Source organism: Monomorium pharaonis, chromosome 5 (genome assembly GCF_013373865.1).
Source record: "Monomorium pharaonis isolate MP-MQ-018 chromosome 5, ASM1337386v2, whole genome shotgun sequence".
NCBI classification, from domain to species: Eukaryota; Metazoa; Arthropoda; class Insecta; order Hymenoptera; family Formicidae; genus Monomorium; species Monomorium pharaonis.
In genome coordinates, this window is record NC_050471.1 from 29,032,685 (window position 1) to 29,056,426 (window position 23,742).

The 23,742-nt window shown below is 35.4% G+C and overlaps 2 protein-coding genes across 4 annotated transcripts; one reads left to right on the forward strand and one right to left on the reverse strand.

Annotated features, from left to right (window-relative positions):
- Positions 1-199: 199 nt before the first annotated feature.
- On the forward strand, positions 200-12,621 carry LOC105835590 (homeobox protein rough). Its single transcript, XM_012679037.3, has 4 exons — positions 200-1,516; positions 2,528-2,786; positions 7,394-7,628; positions 11,120-12,621. The coding sequence occupies exons 1-4, from the start codon at positions 1,316-1,318 to the stop codon at positions 11,343-11,345; spliced, it is 921 nt and encodes a 306-aa protein (XP_012534491.1). The 5' UTR covers positions 200-1,315; the 3' UTR covers positions 11,346-12,621.
- A 4,924-nt stretch (positions 12,622-17,545) lies between these two features.
- Positions 17,546-23,475, reverse strand: LOC105835586 (heterogeneous nuclear ribonucleoprotein A1, A2/B1 homolog). 3 transcript variants are annotated; one of them, XM_012679031.3, is made up of 7 exons: positions 23,304-23,475; positions 21,680-21,891; positions 21,225-21,537; positions 20,629-20,878; positions 20,159-20,374; positions 19,430-19,595; positions 17,546-17,679 (listed from the first exon to the last, which is right to left on the reverse strand). In XM_012679031.3, exons 1-6 carry the CDS (start codon positions 23,322-23,324, stop codon positions 19,465-19,467), a joined length of 1,143 nt encoding a protein of 380 aa, XP_012534485.1. In that variant the 5' UTR covers positions 23,325-23,475; the 3' UTR covers positions 17,546-17,679; positions 19,430-19,464. The 3 variants fall into 3 exon arrangements, with proteins under 3 accessions (XP_012534485.1, XP_012534487.1, XP_012534486.1); XM_012679033.3 differs by having other exon boundaries at positions 20,228-20,374; positions 23,304-23,474; XM_012679032.3 differs by having other exon boundaries at positions 20,635-20,878; positions 23,304-23,473.
- Between the last annotated feature and the right edge of the window lie 267 nt (positions 23,476-23,742).

A 23,742-nucleotide genomic window follows, 5' to 3' on the forward strand; every position in this document is an offset into this window, starting at 1 on the left:
TTATTTTCATAAACCATTTAGAAATGATACAAAAATTATTATCAACAATACATAGAATATATTTTCAAAATGTTTATGGTATATGAATTGAAATATTTTTTATATTCTTTGATAATAATGGTATAAATATTTATTTTAATTATTTTCATAAATGTTTATCATAATTTTTTTTATACCTGACAAACTCGGACATAAAAATATGTACAAAATATTTTTCTTTCTTATAAATATTTTATAAATATTTTATAAATATTTTGTGCTATCTGGGAAATTTCTAAATGAATCAAGGTACTCGATTCGTTAGATCTTAGTCCTTCGTGATTTTCGTGCAACGTCCTTGGAAGCGAGTGCTTCGTCGCGTTCGAGGAAAATCGAAGGAGGCCGAAGAACGATCCGGACGGACGTCCCCGGACGTAAGGGTATATCGCGTGTGTTTATCCGTCCGCAGGAAGCGAAATTTTCGGCCGCACAAATGCGGCCGCACGTGCGATTTCGCATAGGGGGGCGGTGCAGCGCGCCGCACGGGATAGAAAGAGAGAGAGGGCGGCCGACGAGAGGGTGGAGTGATACGTTCCGGATGGAAGGGAGCATCCCCCTACCACCTCCGCTCCTTCGCCTCCAGTCAGCACGAGGTGAGAGAATGGAGGACGGCCAGGTGATTCAGACGCGCGTGTCACCCCGCAGAAACTGATGTTCTCGCGAGCTCACTCGGAATCCTCGACGATCCTCGCCCCTCGAAAGCTTCCTCGGAAAAATCGTCCCGCGGGATCCTTCAATTACAAGCTGTGCCCGGAAGGACGGAAAGTTCCAATGAAGTCCCGTGAAGTTAATTCGCCCGCACATGGCACGGGGTCGAGTGAAAAATGAACTTCAGCTGGACGATAAAAAGAAGTAAGAAGAAAAAGAAGCAAGGGATAAGTGTGAGGGGAAATTTCGATTTCTAGAATCGCAAAGCTCCGCGAGTTGTTGGAAATTCGGACAGTTTATTTGGGTTTTGGAAATTCTACGAAAACGTGCTCGGAAACGTCTCCGTAGCTTCGAATCTGACGGCATTTCGACGGAGGAAATCCCGACTCTTTCTCCCTTTCTAAGAGAATTCAAGATCTACTCATCCTAGAAGGCAAGCGCAGAGACTTGCGAGACTCAGTCTTCGGTCTTTGAGAAGGAACGTCTGTTGAATCGCTTTCGAAGGAATTCTTATATTTAAGCGGAGAGGCTTCTCTCGCGGTGCACCATCCTGCGTTTCACTTTCGAAGAGAAGTGTTCCACGGTTTTCCGTATGAGCCATCGAGCCTGCGGATCATAAACCCGTTAAATGTCCGCGAAGAAGACGAGGAGGCCGTCGTCGCCGCGGCGTTTCTTCGCGCGGCTCTACGGCCACCTGGAGGCGACGAAGAAAACGGAGGACGACGAGGACGAGGACCATGCGAGGGGGAGCCTGGACTCCTCGCCGGAAATCACGGGGAAAGCGTCGCACGCGCCCCCCGATTCACCCGAATCACACAAAATGCTGCCTGTGAGTATACACGAATGCACCCTTCTCCTCGCTAATATGCAACTAAACAATTGTAGTAAATTCCCAGCGAGAAAACGATAATGAATTCGACACCAATTCGACGTCGAATAGACATCGAAATAATGATTTCGATGTCGAATCGATGTCGATTCGATGTACTATTTCTAACTGGGTTGCAACGTAGTCTTTCATGCATGAGTCTTAAGAAAACTACGAGAATAAACCTGTATTGAATCGTCCCAATTTCACGCGAAGAGAGAGAGGAATTAGTAAAATTTTAATTAATTAATTAATTCTTTATTCACTTCATTACGATGCCAAGAAGGGGACTTGGCTTACAATTTTTCTATCACATACCCCCTCCCCCTTCTATCCCATCCATTTAACTATCCATCTATCCTAACTGATACGTCGCATGGCTTTATTCATATCATGTAACATATCCAATCTTATTGCTCTGCTATAAACCTACATTATTTTTATCGCAAGAATTCTCCCTATAATAATAAACTTTATTCGCTTCAGCATTGCATGGCCAAGAAGAGAATCCTACATAAAATACAATATAATCCTATCTAAACATTTTTCTCGCACTATCTTCCTATCTTCACTTTGTAGTCGTCTTTCTTTCAACTTATAACTATACACCCTTATAACTATTCTCCCTTACTTTATGGTAAAATTTTAATCAAATTATATTAATAAAATTCTTCGAAATCCATGTTGCCTTGAGTTTATCATGATTCTGTGGATAAATTTTAAGAATTTTACTAGATTTTGCTGAAATTATAACAAACTTCTCCGAAGTCCATATTGTTTCACGACTACCACGACTTCGAGATTAAATTCCAAGAGAAAATTCTCTCCACGCACAACTGATTTCTCTCGAGTCTCTGAAAAGTTTCCCGGAAACTCGAAAGATCGACTTCGAAGTCAATTTGGGCCTTCGAGGCTGAGCCTTTCAAGTCGACTTCCGGATCGAACCGTCACGTTCCGCTGTTTTGTGCGAAGGTGCCACACTCCAAGGACCTCGATAAAGTGCCAAACGACGTCGCGAGTAGTAAAGTATTCGAGGGCAAGGAGACGAGGAGGGATTCGGTACTCACAGGTGTGAAACTGCCTTTCCTGCACGGACTTCTTCCGCGCGGGCCCGGTCAGACCTTCCATCTGACGCAGCTCGCGCATCCGCCCACGCTGCCGTCACATCTTCACGTTCTGCCGAACCATCAGTCCGTGGCCGAGCACCACTTCCAAGGATTCTCAGCCTTCCGTAAGTACACGTGCCCTCCGCCATCCTGAAAGAATATCAGTTAAGCTTCAACGAACGCTTTACTCTTTTGGATAACAAATTTCTAAGGCTCAGTTGCAATTTAAATTTTTTTTCTCGTTTTAAGAATAAAAAAAAAGACCGAAAGTAAGTTGTAAGTCGTTAGAAAGTAGGTAATTGTATTTTTTAGTATTTTTTTTTAATTCCAAATGAGAGTGACTGTGACTACAGACAATTAACTAGATAATTCACGTTGGTTCTGAAACTTTTGGATGTTTGAACATATATGTTATACTCGTCACACATAGTATGATAATAATTACTAAGCAATTTAATAAATATTAATAAACGATCTATTCATATTTATCAAACCATTTAGTTATATTTATCACTACTTGGTAATAATCATCAAAGTTTGTTAATAACGAAGTCGCGTATACATTTTAATAAATTTATTTGTTAACATTAACCAAATTATTTCGTTATATTTACCTATATACGTTTAGTTGAAACTATTTCACCATGGCGCTGGGTAACTTTAACCAAAGCTGGATTATTATAACCAAGCCTTTTTTTCAGTGTATATAAGGCTTGTGATTATTCGAAAATCTTTTTATTCTTTTGTCTACATTAAAAAATAGGTAGTATTGAGTGAGAGTTAATTGTTAGACATTTCACGCGTGTATTGAAATCTTAATGCTGGAACACATGGATTGTCAATTGGATATTAAGGACATTTTTTAAGTTTCAAATTTGAAATATACAGGGTGTCCCAAAACATGTGGGTCAATGCTTATAAAAAGGTAAAAGGAATCGAGATGAACATAAAAGTCCAATATTGTCTTGGGTTAGGTCTTGGGTTAGGTCCACTAATAATCGAGGTATATCATTTTTCAAATTATGCGAATGAGAGCGCGCCGAGGGAAGAGCTCGATCTGCTCGAGCCATAACACGGAAGAAAAAATCTATCGTGAATGTATGATAAACTTGCATTAATTTACTGTTCACAATTACGATAGAAATTAATTAGATTATTTGCAGATTCCATACCTTAATATCTCGATTATTGGTGGATCTAACCCAAGACAATATTGGACTTTTATATTCATCTCGATCCCTTCTACCTTTTTACGAGCGTTGACCTACATGTTTTGGGACACCCTGTATATTTCAAATAGTAGGAAAATTATAATTTTAGCACGGATTCCACGTAACATTCTATCTGTTACCATTGCAATCTATTTTCGCATAGAAACAAACATTCGGTTCCACTCGTGCAAATTGCATACGGAGATACATAAACGGAAATGCAGGTGACTGCATAACGCGCCCGTCTCCGACAGCATGATTCTCTCTCTCTCTCTCTCTCTCTCTTGCTCTCTTTTCTTCTCTCTCATATTTCCCTCTTCCTCTCGCCGTAAGCTGAGGATCGCGAAAGGCGCCTTTGCCGTTCGAGTATATTCGCGAATCAGTAAGCAGATTTTCGCGATGTCGTATTACGTGACGCCGAGCGGACACGGCAGACCGACCGTCCAGACGGAGAGGATATTGAGGCGATCTCCTCTGTCGCGCAACAATGGCCCCCACAGTCCCACACAGGAATTATTTCGAGGAAATCAATTCAGGTGTGCTTCTGAAATTTAACAAAAAAGACTTTCGCCTATCTCTCAAAAATCTCTCAAAAAATATCTCCTTTATTTAATTTTTTTAGTTCTCCATTCTCTATTAAAAAGAACAAAAATTAGAGAGAACTTTTTGCAGGCTGTCTTACGCGGGAGGATCTTTATAAAATAATAGGATTTGATAAGAAAATCGTAGCTTTTTCAGGTACAAAATATTATTATTTGTTGGAGTTTTTACAACAGTTTTTACAACAGTTATAGCAATGGGAACATCCGGCAAACCGTCATTTTCGAGCGGACTTGTTATCAGAAATGCCGAAACACATTACATTGTTGCAATGTTGCAGCAACGTTTCGCAATGTTCTTGTCACTGCGATCTTTCTTTGCTGTGTGGTAATCACGACGTGTCGAGACCCAGCAAACCGAATGTAACACATATATGTAACATATGTAACATATATGTAACACATACATTACATGTTATATTTCATGTTTACCGGTTGGAATTTCCTAAAATTTTCCAACCGTTTCGGAAACGACGTTGCACGTCAAGAGTACGTCGACTGTAAAACGGGTGAGTACCGATCGAACGCATCCTCTTTACGGTTGAATGACGGATTTTCAGAGACAAACGTGGTGTGAAGAAATACATTTCGACCGGACATCATTCCCAACGGAGATTTTTGTTTTTTTTTTTTGTTTTTTCTCTCCGAGGAGAGGACGTCCCGCGGCGGGACGGGAGGGGGAGAATTAACGAATTTCACTCTTCATCTGGAAAGTTTGCGCGTGGCGGAAACCACCATCGCGATCGAGAGGACGAAGCACACGCGGCTCGCGCGCGCGCGCGAGCGCGCGGGTTTTATCCCGCTTCGACACTTCGTCGCGATATTATTGTGATGAGATTACGGGGACGCAGTTGGCCGCGCCTCAATGCGAGAAATACACCGGCCGCGGTGATGTATTCCCTGAAAAACCTCAAGCCCCCCCCAACCCCTCTCCTCTCCCCCGTGGATCCGATAAGCCTCACAAGTCCTTCCCTATCCTTCCCCCTATCCTTCCAAGCGACTCGGCTCGCCGGAAAATACACGCCGGGTGCTCGCAAGTCGCGCATTGCGGCGACTTGTGCTATCACGAGGAATCTCTGCTATACCCCCCCGATGCCAATGCGACGTATTCTCCGCGAGCGATTTGATCTCCCCGCGATCTCTCAATTTGTCCCGAACGTCGGGGGAGGGGGAGAGCATTTAACTTCGCGGAGATGCTTAACAGGTGCCGCGGCATCGAATGTTGTATGGAGATGAGCACATTCGTTTCCTTATCTTTATTTATTGTTACCAAATGTAACACGTTTTAATAATACCCAACGAGAAACAATAATAAATTCGACATCAATTCGACGTCTAATCGACATCGAAATGATGATTGCATGTCGTACGTTGAGGAAAAAAATTGTTAACTTGATTAAGGTTCAAGTATTTAATAGTTAAATTGTAGAAATTGACGAAATCAAGTCGATAATTTCACACGCCGTTCAAGTTTTTATATATTTAGTATAACTACAGTTTTCTTCTCAGTGTGCGCTTCAGTGGACAATTAAACATATACCTTTCCTCTCTGTAGGATTTTATTTCGGTCGCCTGTTTCGCGATGGATTTTCTACGGTGGTTGTTTTTATCTTCAAAAATTCTACTTTGGAATTGGATTTCTTTCCGCACAGTCAATCCAGTTTTGGATAACCTGAAACAACATGTGTTTCTTTTAATACAAAGATACAATCTATTCCTTCGTTTACGATACTTTTTTCGTAAGGACTTTTGTGTTGTATGCATTGTTCTTGAAGCCTATCGAACTGTGTGTGAATTTACCGAACTGCTCTAAGCGGTTATGAGGTTCAGGGAGCAATTAGTATCCCGTGTCTGCTTTACGCCAGATTGAGCGAAGCCTTCGGGAAGCCTCAATTTCCGATATCGCTCTTTTTCTTCCTCCTCCTTCCATCTTTTACAAGTGCATTCTAATTATTCTCTGTCACGTGAAAAAGATGAAATTACAGTGCGCCTAGATTTATTTCACGAATCCCTACCGAGTGCGTTTAAAAGCGAAGACCAGAATCAAATTGAATTATTAAAAGCAAATCATACACGGAAAAAAAATGACTTTCAAATTGAAACTTATGTATTCAAATTAACGCGATCCTTGTTTCATAGCAACAATATTATAATCTTCTTAGAAGAATTTGAAAATCTTGAATTTCAAAATATTGTAGTCTTATTTTAATACTATAAGTATTATTTTAAAAATATGATATAATTGTTTTGATAATTTTATTCTAAGAAAATTATAATCTTCGATTTAAACATGTAGTATTTTCTATCCAATATTTTCTCTTTTCCATTTAAGGAAATTATTCTTAAATAACAAAAATATTATTTTCTTGGTTGAACTATATAAAATTTTGAAATAAATCTTTATTCAAGTAAATCTTTTTGATTTAACGCGATATAATCTCATTTCAAGATTTCCGTTTTGAAACTGGAGATATTGTCAAAACAAGAATATTCTTTTTTTATGTATATGTAGTACATGTGTGTCCAGTTTTTAAATTGATAAAGGGCACATAGTCAACATTAATCTCGATGTTGCGATTATTTGTTTGTGAATTAATTGCAATTATAAGAAGAATCCTGCGAACGAGAATATCTTTATTATTTTAATTTCTTTAGGTTGTAGCTGATAAAATTATTAAATTAAAATCATTTTTTCCATCTTTATATTTTATTATTTTGCTTCTCTGTGTCAAAATATTCTGAAAAGTTTTAATTCTTTTTTAAAAAGGAATACATTGAAAATAGTTTATATCTGCATTTTAAATACAGAAATAAAATGAAAATATCAAATAAAATATAGATATCTTGTGTCACACGAGTAAATTCTGATGCATGTGTAAAAGGAACGTTTGCTCCTGAAGATTTGTACTTCTCTCTTCGCAGTGGCGCGTAGAAGAAGAAAAGAGGGCCGACCGCGAAGACAAAGGACGACATTCAGCGGCGAACAGACACTGAGGTTGGAAGTCGAGTACCGACGGGGAGAGTACATCTCGAGGGGACGGAGATTCGAGCTCGCAACTTCCTTAAGACTTACCGAGACGCAAATCAAAATCTGGTTCCAGAATAGGCGCGCCAAGGACAAAAGAATCGAAAAGGCGCAACTAGATCAGCAGTACCGGTAACTCGTTTACAATATTATTATGCTTCTACTTATTTTACTAACAAAATAATTAGTACCGTTTACTTTTTCAAAATGAGAAATCTTAAGAATCTTAGGATATTTTAGAATTTACGTATATTACGACTTTTAGAAACAAATTGACTTTTTTTAACGTTTCTGAAAAATGTTTAAATTTTATAAACAATCTGAGAAATTTCCTAAAAAAAAAAAAATTGTACAGCAATTCTGAAAATTTCTAAAAAAAATATTCATCAGAATAAACATTATTTTTTACCTGATTAGTTTATAAACGCGTTTCCAATATTTTAAGTTCTAAAAAAAAGAGAATCAAATTTTCCACTTTTCCAGAAGGATATTCTTCCTTAAATTAGGACTTTATTCACTACTATTATTTCTCAAAACTACTTAAGCCACACTATTCTAATTTCTCTTCGTTCAAACTGACATGGGGAAAATAAGAGGACCATATGGAACATGTGGCGATTTTCGCATACGTCCCACGTCCTTGCATCCCACGCACGATGCATCCAGTCGATTTGTTATCTTGTCAGCATGATGTATCGTACTTTCAATGCAGCTGTTAATGTGCGGTCATTAGCTTCATCAGCTGTTCTTAAAATTTTATGATTCCCAACTTTGGCAAAGAGAATGGAAACCCAAAATTCTAGTCCTCATATAATTTCTCCAAATAAATTTTATTTTACAAGCTTAAAATTTAATTAAAAACTTGGTTACGCGAAATGTTAAAAACTCCTTCTCGAGAGAAAGAAGTAAGAATGCAAGATATAAAATAAAATTTTTCATACAAAGTCTGATTTTCGAGAAAAATTTTAAAGCTTTTAAAAGAGATTTTTAAAGTTAAAAGAAAAAATGACAAATTGAATTAAACAAAACGAGTTAAAAAAAATTAAAATATATGCTTTTTAACTGAAGGACTTTGTATTATCAAATTTATTGTTTGGTTATTTATACATTGATAACTGCATCAGCAGTTATTAATGTAAAAATAAAAAGCAACATTTTATTCGATAAAACAATTTAAAATAATTTAAGCTCCTAAACGAATCCAATTTAAATAATTTACAAATTGTGACAGAATTTATAATTTTATGTGCGATTATGAATACAAAAAACATTTGAAGATTCAGAATACATTTACAAATATGTTTCAGAGAATATATACATATGTATACATAAATACGATGTATGTTTATGAAATTACAAATAAAATTTAATTTAAAATTCTGACGTAAATTACCGATTATTTAAAATTAAATATATTTAAAGAAATTATGCGTAAAATATTAATATCGTTTCCATTTTCTCGATAGAACGTTTTATATATTTTTTATAATTTTAAATAGACAAATATTTTAATAGCGACAAGATAAATTAATATAATAAAGCCCTTTTGAAGTTCAATTAGGGAATCATTAATTAGGGAATATATATATATATTTTTTTTTTAGTTTAGAGCGTGAAAAAAATGATCTAAAAGCTCAAAGACGAAGTGTCTCATTTAAAGATATCAAAGCTATTTTAACATTTGTTAACGGTGCTTTAATTAAAAATACTAAAATACTTAGAATTAGTGTTTTAAATCTGAACACAGTTCGAAGCAAAACATTTCAACATTTCGTAATTAAACGCTTCTTCTTCTCAACGCGCCCCCCTAATTAATACTTCAAAATGAGATTACTCTCAGGTGTCATCCTGGGCTTTTTACACATCCGCAAATTCTCCGATTCCCGAAAGTCTCACGGAAACTCGATACGCTCCCTTAAATATCCCGAATCGCGTGGAAACCACCGTCAGCCACCTCACCTGAAATCGAGCTTCCGTCGCGAACAACAATTATTCCGGAGAACAGGGCCGGGCACGGTCCGGAGGAGAGACGTTGCCGATGAATTCGGCACCCTCCGTAAACGCAAGGCGAGGGCGAGGTGAGGCGAGGCGAGGCGAGGCGAGGCGAGGCGCCGAGAACGCCCCGGGCGCCGCACAAAGACCGAAATTTGTATGAGCGCTCCTCCTTCCGCCGCAGATCACAATAGCGGAGACGTAATCCCACTTAAGGCTATTTAGCGGCGTATCGCATCGTATCAACTCGCCCGTAGCCGAGCGTCGGTCGCACGGCGGCTCCGGGGTCCGCCGAATCTCGGCCACCCCTTCGCTCCTTCGCTACCCTTGTCGCTCCCGTGGCGAGAACGAGAGCGAGAGAGAGAGAGATAAGGGGGGGGGGGGAGAGTGGTCCCGGTGTTATTCAGTCGATATGCACCTGACGCTCGATAAACCGGATAAACGACGGATAAATGCATCCCCCGTGCTAACCGCGGGATTTTCTCATCCACTTGCCTCGCAACCCTCGCGCGTTCACGGGACGCGTCGCAGCGTACGTCCCGAACGTCGCAATATCTATTCGCCCCCGGAAAGTATTCGGAGACACTTAGAGTGTGCAAACTTTTGCGTTAATTTTAACACACTTTGGAACCAAACGGTCCGCCCAAAATTTTTGAATTTAATGTAAAAGATGAACATGTTAGAAAGCAATGAATCGTGTTACTTTTTAAGACTAAGAAATGTTGAATATCAGTTTAACACGAAATATTCAAATGACGTAATCGTATCATGTTAAATTAACACTTGAATGTGTCAAAAATTCAACAAAAAAGCTTTGACAAGGATCAATTTCAACGCAAATGCGAAATATCCTTTAAAAGTTTATATTGATAAACTTCATTTAAATTTTCCAGTCATTTAGGAAACAATTGTTGAATATTTAAATATTGAAAATTAGAAAGTCGCATTAAATTATAATATCTTAAGAGACTTTTTGTTTTAAATTGTGCTCTATCAATTGGAATTATTATTTCTATCATCTTTTGTGAATGAAAATTATTACCCTTATGATGCGCACTTAAAAAAAAAGTATTTAATTTTTAGATATTAACATGTTTTACCGGTCTCCGTTTTTTATACATATTAAAAAATGTTTTGGTTTTAAACATTGCTTAAATGTAACTTTTCTCTGTGCTACTCTGAGTATCTGCTAAATTAATTCGCTCTTTACTTCGTTCTTCAACATACCTTCTTCTTTCTAGATACTCAACATAAAACACTATATAATGATTTAAAAAAACAAAGATAACAGATATGTCGAATTTATTATAAATCCTTTGTTAAGATAACATCGTAAAAAAAACTCGATTACGATTCTGAATGGCTAAGATCGCAACGGCGGAACACATCTCATAACAGTCTTCGTTTAACAACCAGTCAGGTATTTAGAGCGTAAGCGAGCAAAGAGGGTCCGCTGACACGCGATCCGCAGTTTAAGTAACAGTTTCCATTCTCCTCCTAATGTTTCGCCGAATAAAAGCTGCATTTACTTCGGGCAAATGGAAACACCGATCACGCTGATTGCTCCTTTTTCACAGGCTTTATAAAATATATTTTCTTTATTTTCGTCAAATCTCCTTTGTGGTTTCCAGGAACTTTGCGGTGTCGAACGGCCTAGTGAATCTGCCGCTTTACAGCGCGACAGGATTCTGCGGCCTCTGCCTGTACAAAGATACCTACGGATCGGTGACCAACCACTCCTGCATCTCCGGCAGCCCCGTCGTCGCCGACTCGTCTTCTTTGAAGGATCAGCCACGTTACAGCAGCAGTGGCAGCGAGACGTCCGATAATCCACCGAACCTCGTGTCCACGACTTAATTGAATTGCAAATCGTTTATTTAAAGCACACCGAATGAGTTTGCTTCTTTTCTTTTCCCATTTATGCAATTATTACGCGGTATAGAAGCAGTTTCAACAATCAGTTTTCGGCGTGTGCGAAAAGATATTTATGATTTTATAAAATTGCCAATATATATGGAACCATAAAGATTCAAATCCGAGTCGAACATTCGTCGCTGGAAAAATGACACTCAAACGTTCTGGATGTCGGTAATTAAATATACAAACGAAAAATGCAGTTCAATATTTGATGAATCTAACGAAATTGATTTTGTTATTGCTAATAAGTAGCACCCGGAAGATTTTAAGTTTTGAAAATTTGTCTAAATTGTCTTGTTAAAATCTTTCATTTTACGTGTTGACTTTCGCACATAGGAAACAATGATGGGAAAATTTTCCGCTCAAAACATGCTTTGCTCAAATGTACGGAAATTTATTTTTTTATGTAGAACACTTTTTATTAACAAAGTTGGATTACTAAAGTGGTTTGTAAACTTACCTTTACTTTTTTCTTGTTTCCTGCTCATTAGCACGCCGAGGATAAAATCAATTTAAAAACGATTTTAAAAAAATAAAAAACAACGTTAATTATCAATTATCAAAATCCGATTACAATTAATCGTGATAGTAAGGTAACGTATAGAGTTGCAATTATTAATTATATAATAATTATATAATAAAGTATAAGATTTGAGCACGTTTCATCTGTAATTCTAATCAATAATGAGAATACACGAAACTGCAAAAATATATATACAATTTTAATTATTGATTATTATTTATTTCGCAAAGAATTCATATGTAATTAGTGCAATGCGTTATAATAAGTATCAAGTAACTTTTTATAGTTAATGGATAAGTACAATTTGCATGTATTTCACGAGTTGGAGGAAAATGAAAAAAGGCAGCTCTGTAGACTAAAAAATGTTTATTAAATGTGTAAAAATAGTGTTACAATCTAAATACATACAATATTTTTATTATATCCTAAAAAATCCCAAATTTCTTTTAATTTTTAGGTTCTCTACAAGTTTGTTTAACCACCTTTCAATTCTGAAAATTTAAAAAATGCAAGAATTTTCGCTCCAAGAGATTCCATACAACCAAAGAGAGAATTGAAAAAGTTTACCATTCATCAATTAAGTTCTTGGTTTTCTAAAATCTCTTTCAATTTTTTCTTCGTAGAAATTTTCAGATTTTCGTATTGCTAATAGCCTCATTATCAAAAATATTTTTTGTAATTAACATACAGTACAGAAGCTTAAAAGAGCAGGATACTTTGAAGAGTACTTAAAACAAAAGGATTTTTCGAAAGCTTTTTCTAAACGCACTGAATTTAAATATCATATTTTGTTTCATATTTTTAATTACTTATTTAAAGTTACATATTCAAATTTTAGAAAAATATTAAGTATTTATAGAAAAAAAATAGTTGCCATTAAAAGAAACAATCTACAGCACAACATAATTTTCTTTCAATTTATTTAATACAAAAAACAAACGTATATATTATTTAATATACTTTAATTATTTCGAAAAAGAATATTTGCAAAATGGCAGCAATTTATAAAAGCAAATTTCAAAGATTTACTTAAAATTTAAGAATACACATAAAATAATGACTCCCTTTTTAGAAGTGCTAAGATGTAAACTGTAGTCTTAAGATTAATATTATTTTCGGCGTAGATTCTTTAACTTTAGTTTAAATATATTTAAAGAATTCTAAATCTTTTTAAACATTTTTATCTTCAATCTTTGGACTCTGGAGCTTTTGGAAACCTAGATTCTCAGATTTGCTCAAAATTACCTGATCTCAATTAACACTCGAAGCAATTTGAGAAAGTAGAAATGCATAGATATATCGTTACTTGAACTTACCTCGGTCGGCGGCCCTGGAAGGACGGCGGGACAGACACGTTGCTCTCGTCGAGTACCAGCCCGAATGGTAAACCAGAAATTAATGAAAACGAAAGACAGCGATTAATACAGTGAAAGTAAAAAGAAGTCTCAATAACAAACGCCCTGCCTGCCTGTCTGTCTGCCCTCTCCGCGAACGAGAAAACTTAAATATAAGCAGGGTAACAATGCCTCTTGTCCCTTTCTTTCGCGCAAACCGATCACTCACCGATTATAAGGGTGGATTCTGGTCTATAGTTTGAAAACACCTATTTTAGGGAACTTTACAAAAACTGCTGCACACATTCTTCTACGCTTTACTAAGGACGGGATTCATAGACCGATCTTAAGCTCAAGCATTGTCTTAAGTCTAGCTTCGAGCCGACTTGAGACTTACTTAACCAATGAAATAACAGCATTGACGTCTCAAGATCGTGCTTAAGCTGGAACTTGAATAAGATTCGACTATGAATTCCGGCCTAATAAATGTGTAGAATATGTTTACAGCAGTTGCTTGAAAAAATTATCTAAAATTGGCCATTTTTGGCGCACTCTAGACTAGAATGCACCCTTGATGAGCTTTGTGCATTGAGAATAAGCCGATACGTATTTGAGTGTCTCCATCAATAAATTTTAATATTTCAATTTTTTTAATTTAAATTAATTGTTCCGTATCATGTAAGTCTTTTGAGAGCATCAAAGTCTTTTCAACAACACTAGTTAGTTTTTATTAGCTTGTTTGTTAAACTCGTTTCCCTCTAAGTCTGGTCTTTCTAAATTAATATTTAAGGACTCGGTTAAAAGTACTGACTATTTAAATATTATCATCATAAGTAGTTTTTGCGTTATTTCAAAACCTTCGGAAATTTCGAGTTCTCAACAAATAAACCTTAAATAACCGACAAAGTGTATCTGTAAATCCATTATTTTTGGAATCTTAGACGATTAAATACTTTAAGGCTAACACATTTTAAATATCAGCTATATCTCATAATTGATATCCTAGGCGTCGTGAATTTGGATAACGTAATTCCTCCAAAACCTATTAATATACGAAAAAAATATCGCACCTTCAAAATAAGAACGTTGTAATTTGAAAATTGTTTTTGAAAAGGCTGACATAAAAAAATTAACAAAGAAGATATTTACAAATATAATCTATACATTTCTGAAAGTGTGCTCGACAATGTGGAGTAAAATTTTGTCTGTTGAACTAATATAAATAAAGCTTTAACTTTGTTTTCTAAAACTCAAAGTCTTCTTGAAATACTGCACATTTTTAGAAACACTGGATCCCTAAATCTTTGGACGATGATACATGAAAAACACTCAAAGAGCCTTTCTCATCTCTAAGCGATATTTTTATAGAGAGACTTTCTGTGTGTACACACGAACACTGGTGAAGATAAAAAAAAAAGAGAGAAGAAAAAATATAAGAAACAGTAACGATGCAACAGCTATACGAACGAAAACGTATCTCCTGTTCAACCTAAAACTTTCCTTACGAAAGGAAAATGAATTAAATTGAATCGGCAATATTTCGTCTGTTTTTCATACTAATTGTAAATAAAGAATTTTATGATCAGAGTATACATAAATAAAAAAATACTTAAAAAATTTTTTCCTTTATATAGCTTGCATTTTAAAAAGTTAGAATTTGACGTACATACATTTAGATTAATATAATTTGTATAAATTATAAATTTAAATATAAATAAGTTTTGATATTGGAATTTAAACGACACTCTATAATAAATAATCGCAGTTTGTTGTATCAATGATGAATAATAATAAAACTCTTTTATATCATAAACATTCATATAAATAATTTTTATAGAAATTATGATTATATTTAATGATAAAATTTCTAGCAATACAAACTCAATGTAAAGACTAAATACGATAAAGTGTATATTTAATTTTCTTTCATGTGCACTTGCGCTTTTTAAAAAAATATATTTTTGATGATTATATAAATTTAAGAGAGGATTTGTTTTTATCTCTCATCTATTCATTTATTAAATTACAGCGGTAAATCGAAAAGATTTTATTTTTGAAGATTTTGGATATTTGAAATTCAACTTGCTCAATTTATTCTTGAAATTAATTTCTACCAATTCTTTTTCATTCATCAAACTTTCGTAAGTTTTCTATTAATAACAATAAATCTGGTATACAGTGCACCAGATACACAACGTAGTCGCCAAAAAACACTGTAAAATAAGACTGTAATGTCATGCACACACTTGTTGCCATTTAACACCCTATAGATATGTATGTACATTTACACGTGTTATATATGTATATCTAAGCAAATGATCGAAACATTCCTACCTGTGATAGTATAACAGAGGCTATAATGGAAAGCCTAGTAAACACTAGTTCTGTCTGTCGTAGCCTGAGAATCCTTTCTCTCTGCCTTATCTTTGACTTTTCCTTTTCTGTTTGTTCTTTCGTTCTTTCTCTCTGCTATCTGCTAGTCTCTTCCTGGCTCTTAAGCTGATAATCTTCGTCACTAAACTTCAAATTGCACTAGACTAACTAGAGACTATTCTAGCACTTTCAATGTCGCTTATCTATCGAAAAAAGTCGATTTGGGGACTGAGAGGATTAGACTTGAAAATTATGCTTTAAGTAAATACTTGAGGACCTTGAGCGTGTGACTCTTCATATCTAAAGAATTTTTCTTCACAGATTTATTATCAATAATATACGTGAAAGTTCCATTTTCTCTGTTTCCTAGCATTTTTAAGTAATTAAAACTCAAAAACAAAATTTCAAATCCGTTTAGATATTACTTTAATTGAGAATTCTTAACAATTTCGAAATTTGAGGGGGGGGGGGGATTCAACAATATTAAAAAATCAATTCAAGTTTCAAAAATTTTTTAAATCTCGAGAAATTTTACACTTGTAAAAAATCTTCAAAATTTTTACAAATTTTAGGAACTTTAGGTTTAAAAATTTCATTACAATTTTTGGATTATCATCAACGTTGAGATATTATAACAATGATCATTAATATTCAATACTCAGTTATCAAAACAGAAATAGTACACAAGTTTAAGCTAAAAAATTCATTTTTCTTGTTGTATTTTTTAAAATTTTCAGGATTTTTTAAGAACTCTCAATTTTGAATAATATTCAAAGTGATTTAAAACTTCGATCAGATATTGTAAATTAAATAGTCTATCACTAGAGCATAAATATTTTTAATGATAAATGATCGTAAATATCACGAAATACGAAAGAGTTCGCAAGTCGTTTAAGACATTCTTCGCGATGAGAAAAAAAACTACAAAAAACTGGGATAGGGTTTTCGTTCTATACAAATGATTTAATACTGCGAATACATATTTCAATATTGACGCCTCGAGGTATCGTTCTTTTTTTCTTTTCTTTTTCATTAACTACACAGTCGACAGTACATCTATTTCTTCCTTTTCATTCATTTTCTGTTTTTTTATCTATCGTACAAGGCCTACAAGCTATTCCTTCAATGTGTACAAATGAACCTGAACTATTATTTTGAATAATTTTATTATGCAGCTTCGAAGAAAAAAATTGTGGATATATATGACAGACAATATATAACTGCATTTTATATACATTACGTCTGTTTCCATAAATTTAGGTGATTTATAAAGAACTGTGTTTTATATACATTTTGCTTTTGTTTCATAAGGTATTCGAGACTTCGAAGTTGCACGAGAAAGATATTCCGGGGGAAATGTTTAGCTGGTTTATCTGGTATACATCTGACTCTTCGCAGTAGTTTTAGTTCGCCTTATAGCCTACTAACCTCGCGTCGCAAAATTAAGACATAATAAAGAAAAGGTTTTTTTTTATTTAAGCCAACTAGTGCTTAAACAATCATACAGCTTCGTAAACTCTAGTTTATTTCCTATTAATTATACCTAGTTAGTTCCTACAAAACGCTGACGAACTCTTTTCTTGCCGTTTTTGTCGCTACATGTACGCACTATCTTTTTTGTCTCTCTTTATTTTTCTTATCTTTCCTAATATAAATTATCTTCCTGTATATACGAATGAATGATCTTCCCTGTTTGCTGAATATTTGCGCGCAGATCATTATAAGGGGACGTAAAAATACATTAAACGAATAATACGAATCTTTACAATGAATGGAGAAAGGGAGAAACTGGACGCAAGATTAGAAACGAATAGGCATATAACCTCCCACTGCAAACTAACTGATGACTTTTTTCTCTTTCTCTGTCCTGTAGCCTGATTGTCCTGCCTGCCTGACCGACTTCCTGACTGTTTCTGAGTTTCTGCCTGTTCGTTGTCTTGTCTCTCTAGCCTGATAGCCTGCCTGCCTGCTCCAATACTAAACAGTACAGAAGTACTGGCGACTAGAAGACAAGTAGTAGTAGTAGTAGGAGTAGTAGCTTCACCTGAGGTTCAAAAGTCAAGAAATCTGTTAGTTAAACTCCTTAGCCTGTGCAAAAGACCGATCGGGTCGTGAGCAAGGAATTTTCGAATCTTGGGATCTTTTTAAGGCTCTTTCTAAAAACATCTCTTGGATTCCAAGAATTTTTTTAGATTTACATAATTGAATATTTTTATTGAATTTCAAGTAATTATAAATTTAAGGATATCAAATCAAATACATAAGTTTTCTAAATATCGTAATTTCTTTACGTTTTTATACTATCTACGTTTCATTATGTAAAATCCTGCATTTCTACATATGTAAATAAATTTCCAGATAAATTTGAAAATTCCTAATAGAATTTATTTAAAATAAAATTTTTAAATAACAGATAAATTATTTTGAGATTTTTAAACAGATTTATAAGTTCTTCAACTTTTTTATATTTGTGTTCTTCACAATTTCCAGATATTCAATTTTATTTTAATCATCGTAAGACGTCTATAAAAATGCTTAAAATTTTTAATTAAAATTTTATGCGTGTCAATTCTAGATTTTGTGTAATTTAAAATCTTACGGATATTTCTGAACTTTCTTAATTTTTAAAATTTATATTTAGATTCCTAAAATCACGTTACAAACTATTAATATTTTATCAATATATTAGATTTAGAATATTAAATTCCAAAGAAACACAAACTCTCAAACTTGAAAGTACCACATCTCCTAAGCAGCTCTGCTGCTAAAGTTTAAAAAATATTATATATGTAATTCAATTTGATAAATTCTTTCTATAAAGATTCGAAAAATCCAATCTCTCTATTTCTAAATTCTTGGATTCTCAAATTCTTTGTACCCAATATCCTGAGATTCTTAAATCCTTGACCCTGTAAACCCTTAGAGGTCCTAATACACAGATTTGTGTATTATTAATTGTGAATATTTGATATTAAGTAAATTCCTGCAGAAAAAAACCCTTTGTCGCTTCACACCACAGCAAAATAACTAATCATCAGCCTATATCCACGCATATGTAAAATAAAAAAGGAATACTATTCTTTAACACGTTGCATAAAATTTCGTAAGATATAAAAAATTAATAAAGTAGATTATTATTATCTTGTTATTCTTACCTAAAATTCTGATCTATTCTACACTTCTGAATTTTGTTCGAAAGCATGCTAATTATAAAAACAAAAAAAGAACGCCACTGGGTTGCTAAATAATTGAGTTAATTATATAGTCACGTTAGAAAAATGCAAATATTAAGATACAACAATTGCTAACTTTGCATTCTAACTGCATCGAGCCCTAAAATTATATATATATGTATATATCAACAAGACAATTATGTATATTCTTATGTATAACAAAATAAATTTGTATAGTCCCTTCAAGACTTGTCTCCCAAACTGTGTATACATACATATGTATACGTATGTACATTATAAAATTTTTTAATTACCCTGATTACCATAAACAAAAGCATAAATTGATAATTATAAAAAATAAAATCTCTAAGTTTCTAATAATTAACATCGATACTTAAAATAAATTAATTTATCAAACCGTTTGTTAAATGTATGAATTACAATGAATGTTGATATTTATAGATATGCAAAATATAAAACTAAAATAACCATGTTGCATAACGTTAATTAAAGATTGTGTGGAAATAACTCGATATTCCCCCGCATTTTGCTGTAATTTTGAGTTAATAGTTCTAAAATACAGCGAGTCGAATATGTTAAGATAACAATGGTTTTGCTTACCAGCGAGAAAAGTCAGCGATATGCTCAATGGTTTCTTAATATCTCCTTCCACCACCGCCGCCACCACCACCACCGCCACCCATATTTCCACCTCCGAGGTTGCCGCCGTAACCACCTTGGTTACCATATCCGCCACCGCCGCCGGAATTGCCGCCACCCATAGGACCTGTAAGAAATAGAAAAAATCTAGAGATTAGCAGAAACAATAGCTTTCAAATTACATGATGAAACGACACGGTAACACTGTATATAAAAGTACATTAACATTTAACAATGCTAAAAATGGCTACTTATAAAATGTTCCATTCATTCACAAAAATTACATGACTTGTAAAATTATGTGAAATCGTTATTTATCTAGATCGAGATTAAAAATTTGGATATTTCAAATTTTAATAGTTATGTGTCGATCCGATGTCATTATGCATTATGTCAAATAGCGAATCTGCATTTGCAATACTTTCTCTTCCAATTACTTATATTAACTCATTATATTGATTTGGAATATGTTCAACTTATTATTCCGATTAAGAGCCAAAGCCAGCATTTAAGCTGTAACATCGCTCTTTGTCTGCAATCAATTATCTAGATTTATACTGCATTATATGTATCTTCTGTATGCCTGTCTGTAATTGTAGTTAATAAAATTGTTGTGTACGTGTGTGTAGATAATGCAGTCGCAAAAAAACTCGAAGAATTATATCGTTAATTTTTAAGAAGGAACAGAACCTTGTCCGCTGAAGGGCGGTAACCATCTTGAATCCCCGGACTGACGTCCGCTAGGACCCGAATTAATACCGTATGGAGCTGGCCTGCCGCCTGAGTTGAAGTTGTTGCGCACTGGGCCGCCCCCGTAACCCTGCTGATAACCACCACCGAAGTTGTCATTGCTCCAGTTACCGCCGCTGTTGTAGCCGCCCTGTCCGCCTTGATTCCAGCCTCCACCTTTAAGAAGTAATAATTAGTATTTTCTCTTAACATCTCCATTGTTTGAGATAATAAAATGAGATAATGCTATGTTATTTTATTGACTCTGCATTAGAGACAGTATCATATTTTTTACTGCCTTGTAATAAGAGTTCAATTTTTTAACTTAAAAGTACTATATAAAATTGTATAAGATTAATAAAGCATTTATTATTTCTATTATATATTAATAATATTAATATTAGTAAAAAGAGAAAGTCTGGCCTGCAAACCTTTACCTTGATTCTGGTTCTCCCACGGTCCATTACCCCCCCAACCTCCTTGATTACCTCCACCATATCCACCCTGATTACCACCGTTGTTCCAGTCACCACCGCCGCCACCACTGCCGCGCCCTCCCCAGCTACCGCCGCCCTGGTTGCTACCACGGGGTCCTCTGCCTACACCTTGACCACCGCGGCTTCCGCCGCCACCACCACCGCCACCTCCGGAAGCAGACGCCATTTCCGCTCTACTTAATGCCTGTAATAAAAATTATCACATTAATAAAGATACGAACCACTCAATTATCATTCAGCTAACTCAATCTAATCTGCAGAAAATAAAAAAGCAAATTGTGGTAGATGTTGAAAATATATCAAAGCAAAATATTAAGCATTTTATGAAGTACTCATTTTTAACGATCCAAATTAAATATCTTAACGCGTAGAAGAATGAAAGAAAGGTGTACAAAATTGTTAAAGCTAGAAAAGATTTAAAAAACATTTCAAAAATAAAAATAAAAATTTATATTGTTTTAATGATATTTTTTCACAATCTGTATCGCATTCCTCTTTAATAAACGGTCTAAAAAGATAGATGCTCTTACCTTTTTGACGTCAACGTGCTTGCCGCGGATCTGATGATTACGCTGCAGGCAGATTTTGTCGACGGGATCATAATCGTCGAATTCGACAAAACCGAAGCCACGTTTCTTGCCAGTCTCCTTATCGGTCACAATGCTAATTGAGTTTATGCTGCCATAGCTCTGAAAATACTGCCTCAGATCTTCCTCCTCATGATCATCCTTCAAGCCACCTACAAAGAGCTTCTTTACAGTAGCTCCGGCTTCTGGCCGGCCTATTTCCTGCCTAGGAACCGCTCTTTTAGGCTCGACCACTCTGCCATCTACTCTGTGAGGCCTGTAGAAAAAGTCCAATTAATTTCTGATCAATTATTTATCTTTATACTTAATGTGCGAAATCAACAAAGAATTCGATTTGCGTAAAGAAAAAAATTGTGTAAATCTATGCAAGAATAGAAATAAAATTCCCTCTTTTTTACCTAGCATTCTGAGCATCATCCACCATGTGAGCACGAGAATAGGTGATAAAACCAAAACCCCTTGAGCGCTTTGTTTTGGGATCCTTCATGACTACCACGTCGACGATCTCTCCCCATTGCTCAAAGTGCTTCTTGAGTGAATCGTCTGTCGTTCTATAATCCAAGCCGCCGATGAACAACTTTCTCACATGTTCCGGTTCATTTTTGCCATCCTAAAATATACCAAACAGCATCATAAGTGTACTGAAATAATTCTTAATCATACAAAATAATCACATAAAATATATTGTTTGCTTTTTTTGTATCTTGTAAGTTTATATTCACGTGCACACAAACACACGTGATATACAATAGGATTTCAGATCAGATTAATATACTGTGACAAAATGGAATTCTATGCAGAGCATAAAAAAATCTTGACGTTTCAAGTACCCATTACTATAATGTTTTAACTTTTCATCAATAATAAATTAATTTAATCTTAAAAAACAAAACTAAATTTCTCTACTTTCAAAGACAAAAACAGGATGAATTTTCCTACTAATTTCTTAGATGTTTCAATCCTTTTTATCAACAGTAAATTAATAATTAATGCATTTTCATTTTTTTAATAAAGAAAATGATCTAAACTTGTTTTCTGTCAGAGAAGTATTGAAAAATCCACTTAAAGCAAAAGAAACATGAAAAATGTACAAAAATGAGCATAGTTTGAATTTTGTTTAGATAAAGCACCTTGCATTTGTCTTTTAGAGTTAATATAAGTCTTTTTGTAACATGGAACAAAAACTTATATACTAGTTTTCTAAATCGTATCACTTACACACACACACACACACACACACACACGCGCGCGCGCACACACACACGCACGCGCACACACACACACACACACACGCCATATACACGCACGCACACACGCACACGCACACAACACACACACGCACGCCACATACACGCACACATACACACACACACACACACCAATGTAAAAAATAAGATAATGCAAATGTAATAGTAATTAAAGCAATTTATATCCACTCCTATCTATGTTGCTTTACTTTAATCTCGGTTGAATTTATTTACTCCTTTCTCAAATTCTTAGAACTGAAAGACGATAAAAGTCAAGTTAAATCGAGATTAATCCACGTCAGTACGGATGTTAAATTTTCCATATACATATATTGATTTCTCTGAATCAAGAAAGTTCCAGCGTTAAAAAGATCCACGCGCACGCTCGTGACGCAGCAATACGATATCGTCGTATTGTTTCTCTTTCCTTTCAGTCATTCACTATTTTCCTTTTTTTGCGTCTTTGAATCCAACGGATTGCGATTGTTCATCATTTCGGGGTAAATTTGCTCCAAAAAATTCACCCGAAATACTTGAAATCGTCACTTTTATTCGATTCAAAAACGCCGAGACGCTTCGCGTCTGGGAGTAAAAAAAATTCCTTGCAATCGTGCCCGCGATATCGTGAGCGTGACGAGGCCAGTTTTCGACATACCCGACTTGCTATGGAACACGAGCGTCGTATTGACGAGAAGCGAGGCTGCTTCTCACGTCGAGCGACGATCCGCGTCCGCTCGGATTGCGGAACGATGAGCTCGTCGAGGCAAGTACTCACATCATGCTCCATCTTCACCATCTTGAAGGATCTGAACAGGACTGCGAAGCCCCGCGCGATTTGTGGAACAGAAGAAAACGCAAGTCGACGATGACGATGACGACGACGACCGAACGACGACGGCGGACAGGAACGACGCTACGCACCGCGACGCCACACGGAGACGATCGATTTTCACTCCCTGCGCGCACTCATGTGAACCCCGGGCGAGCCCGTCCAATGACCCAATCGCGTCCGAGCACCGTGAATTATGCGAGGTTCACACCGCGCGTCCGACGTACGGCGATCCAATAGGAAATAGGCGGCGCTTTGACTCCAAAAAACGCGTTTTTCTATTGGATATCGGAGCTCGGACGCAGTGTGAATCCTGCATTAAGTTAATCAATTAGCTTCTAGTCTACAATGAAGATTTAAGCTTTAACCCATAAGAAATTGACTA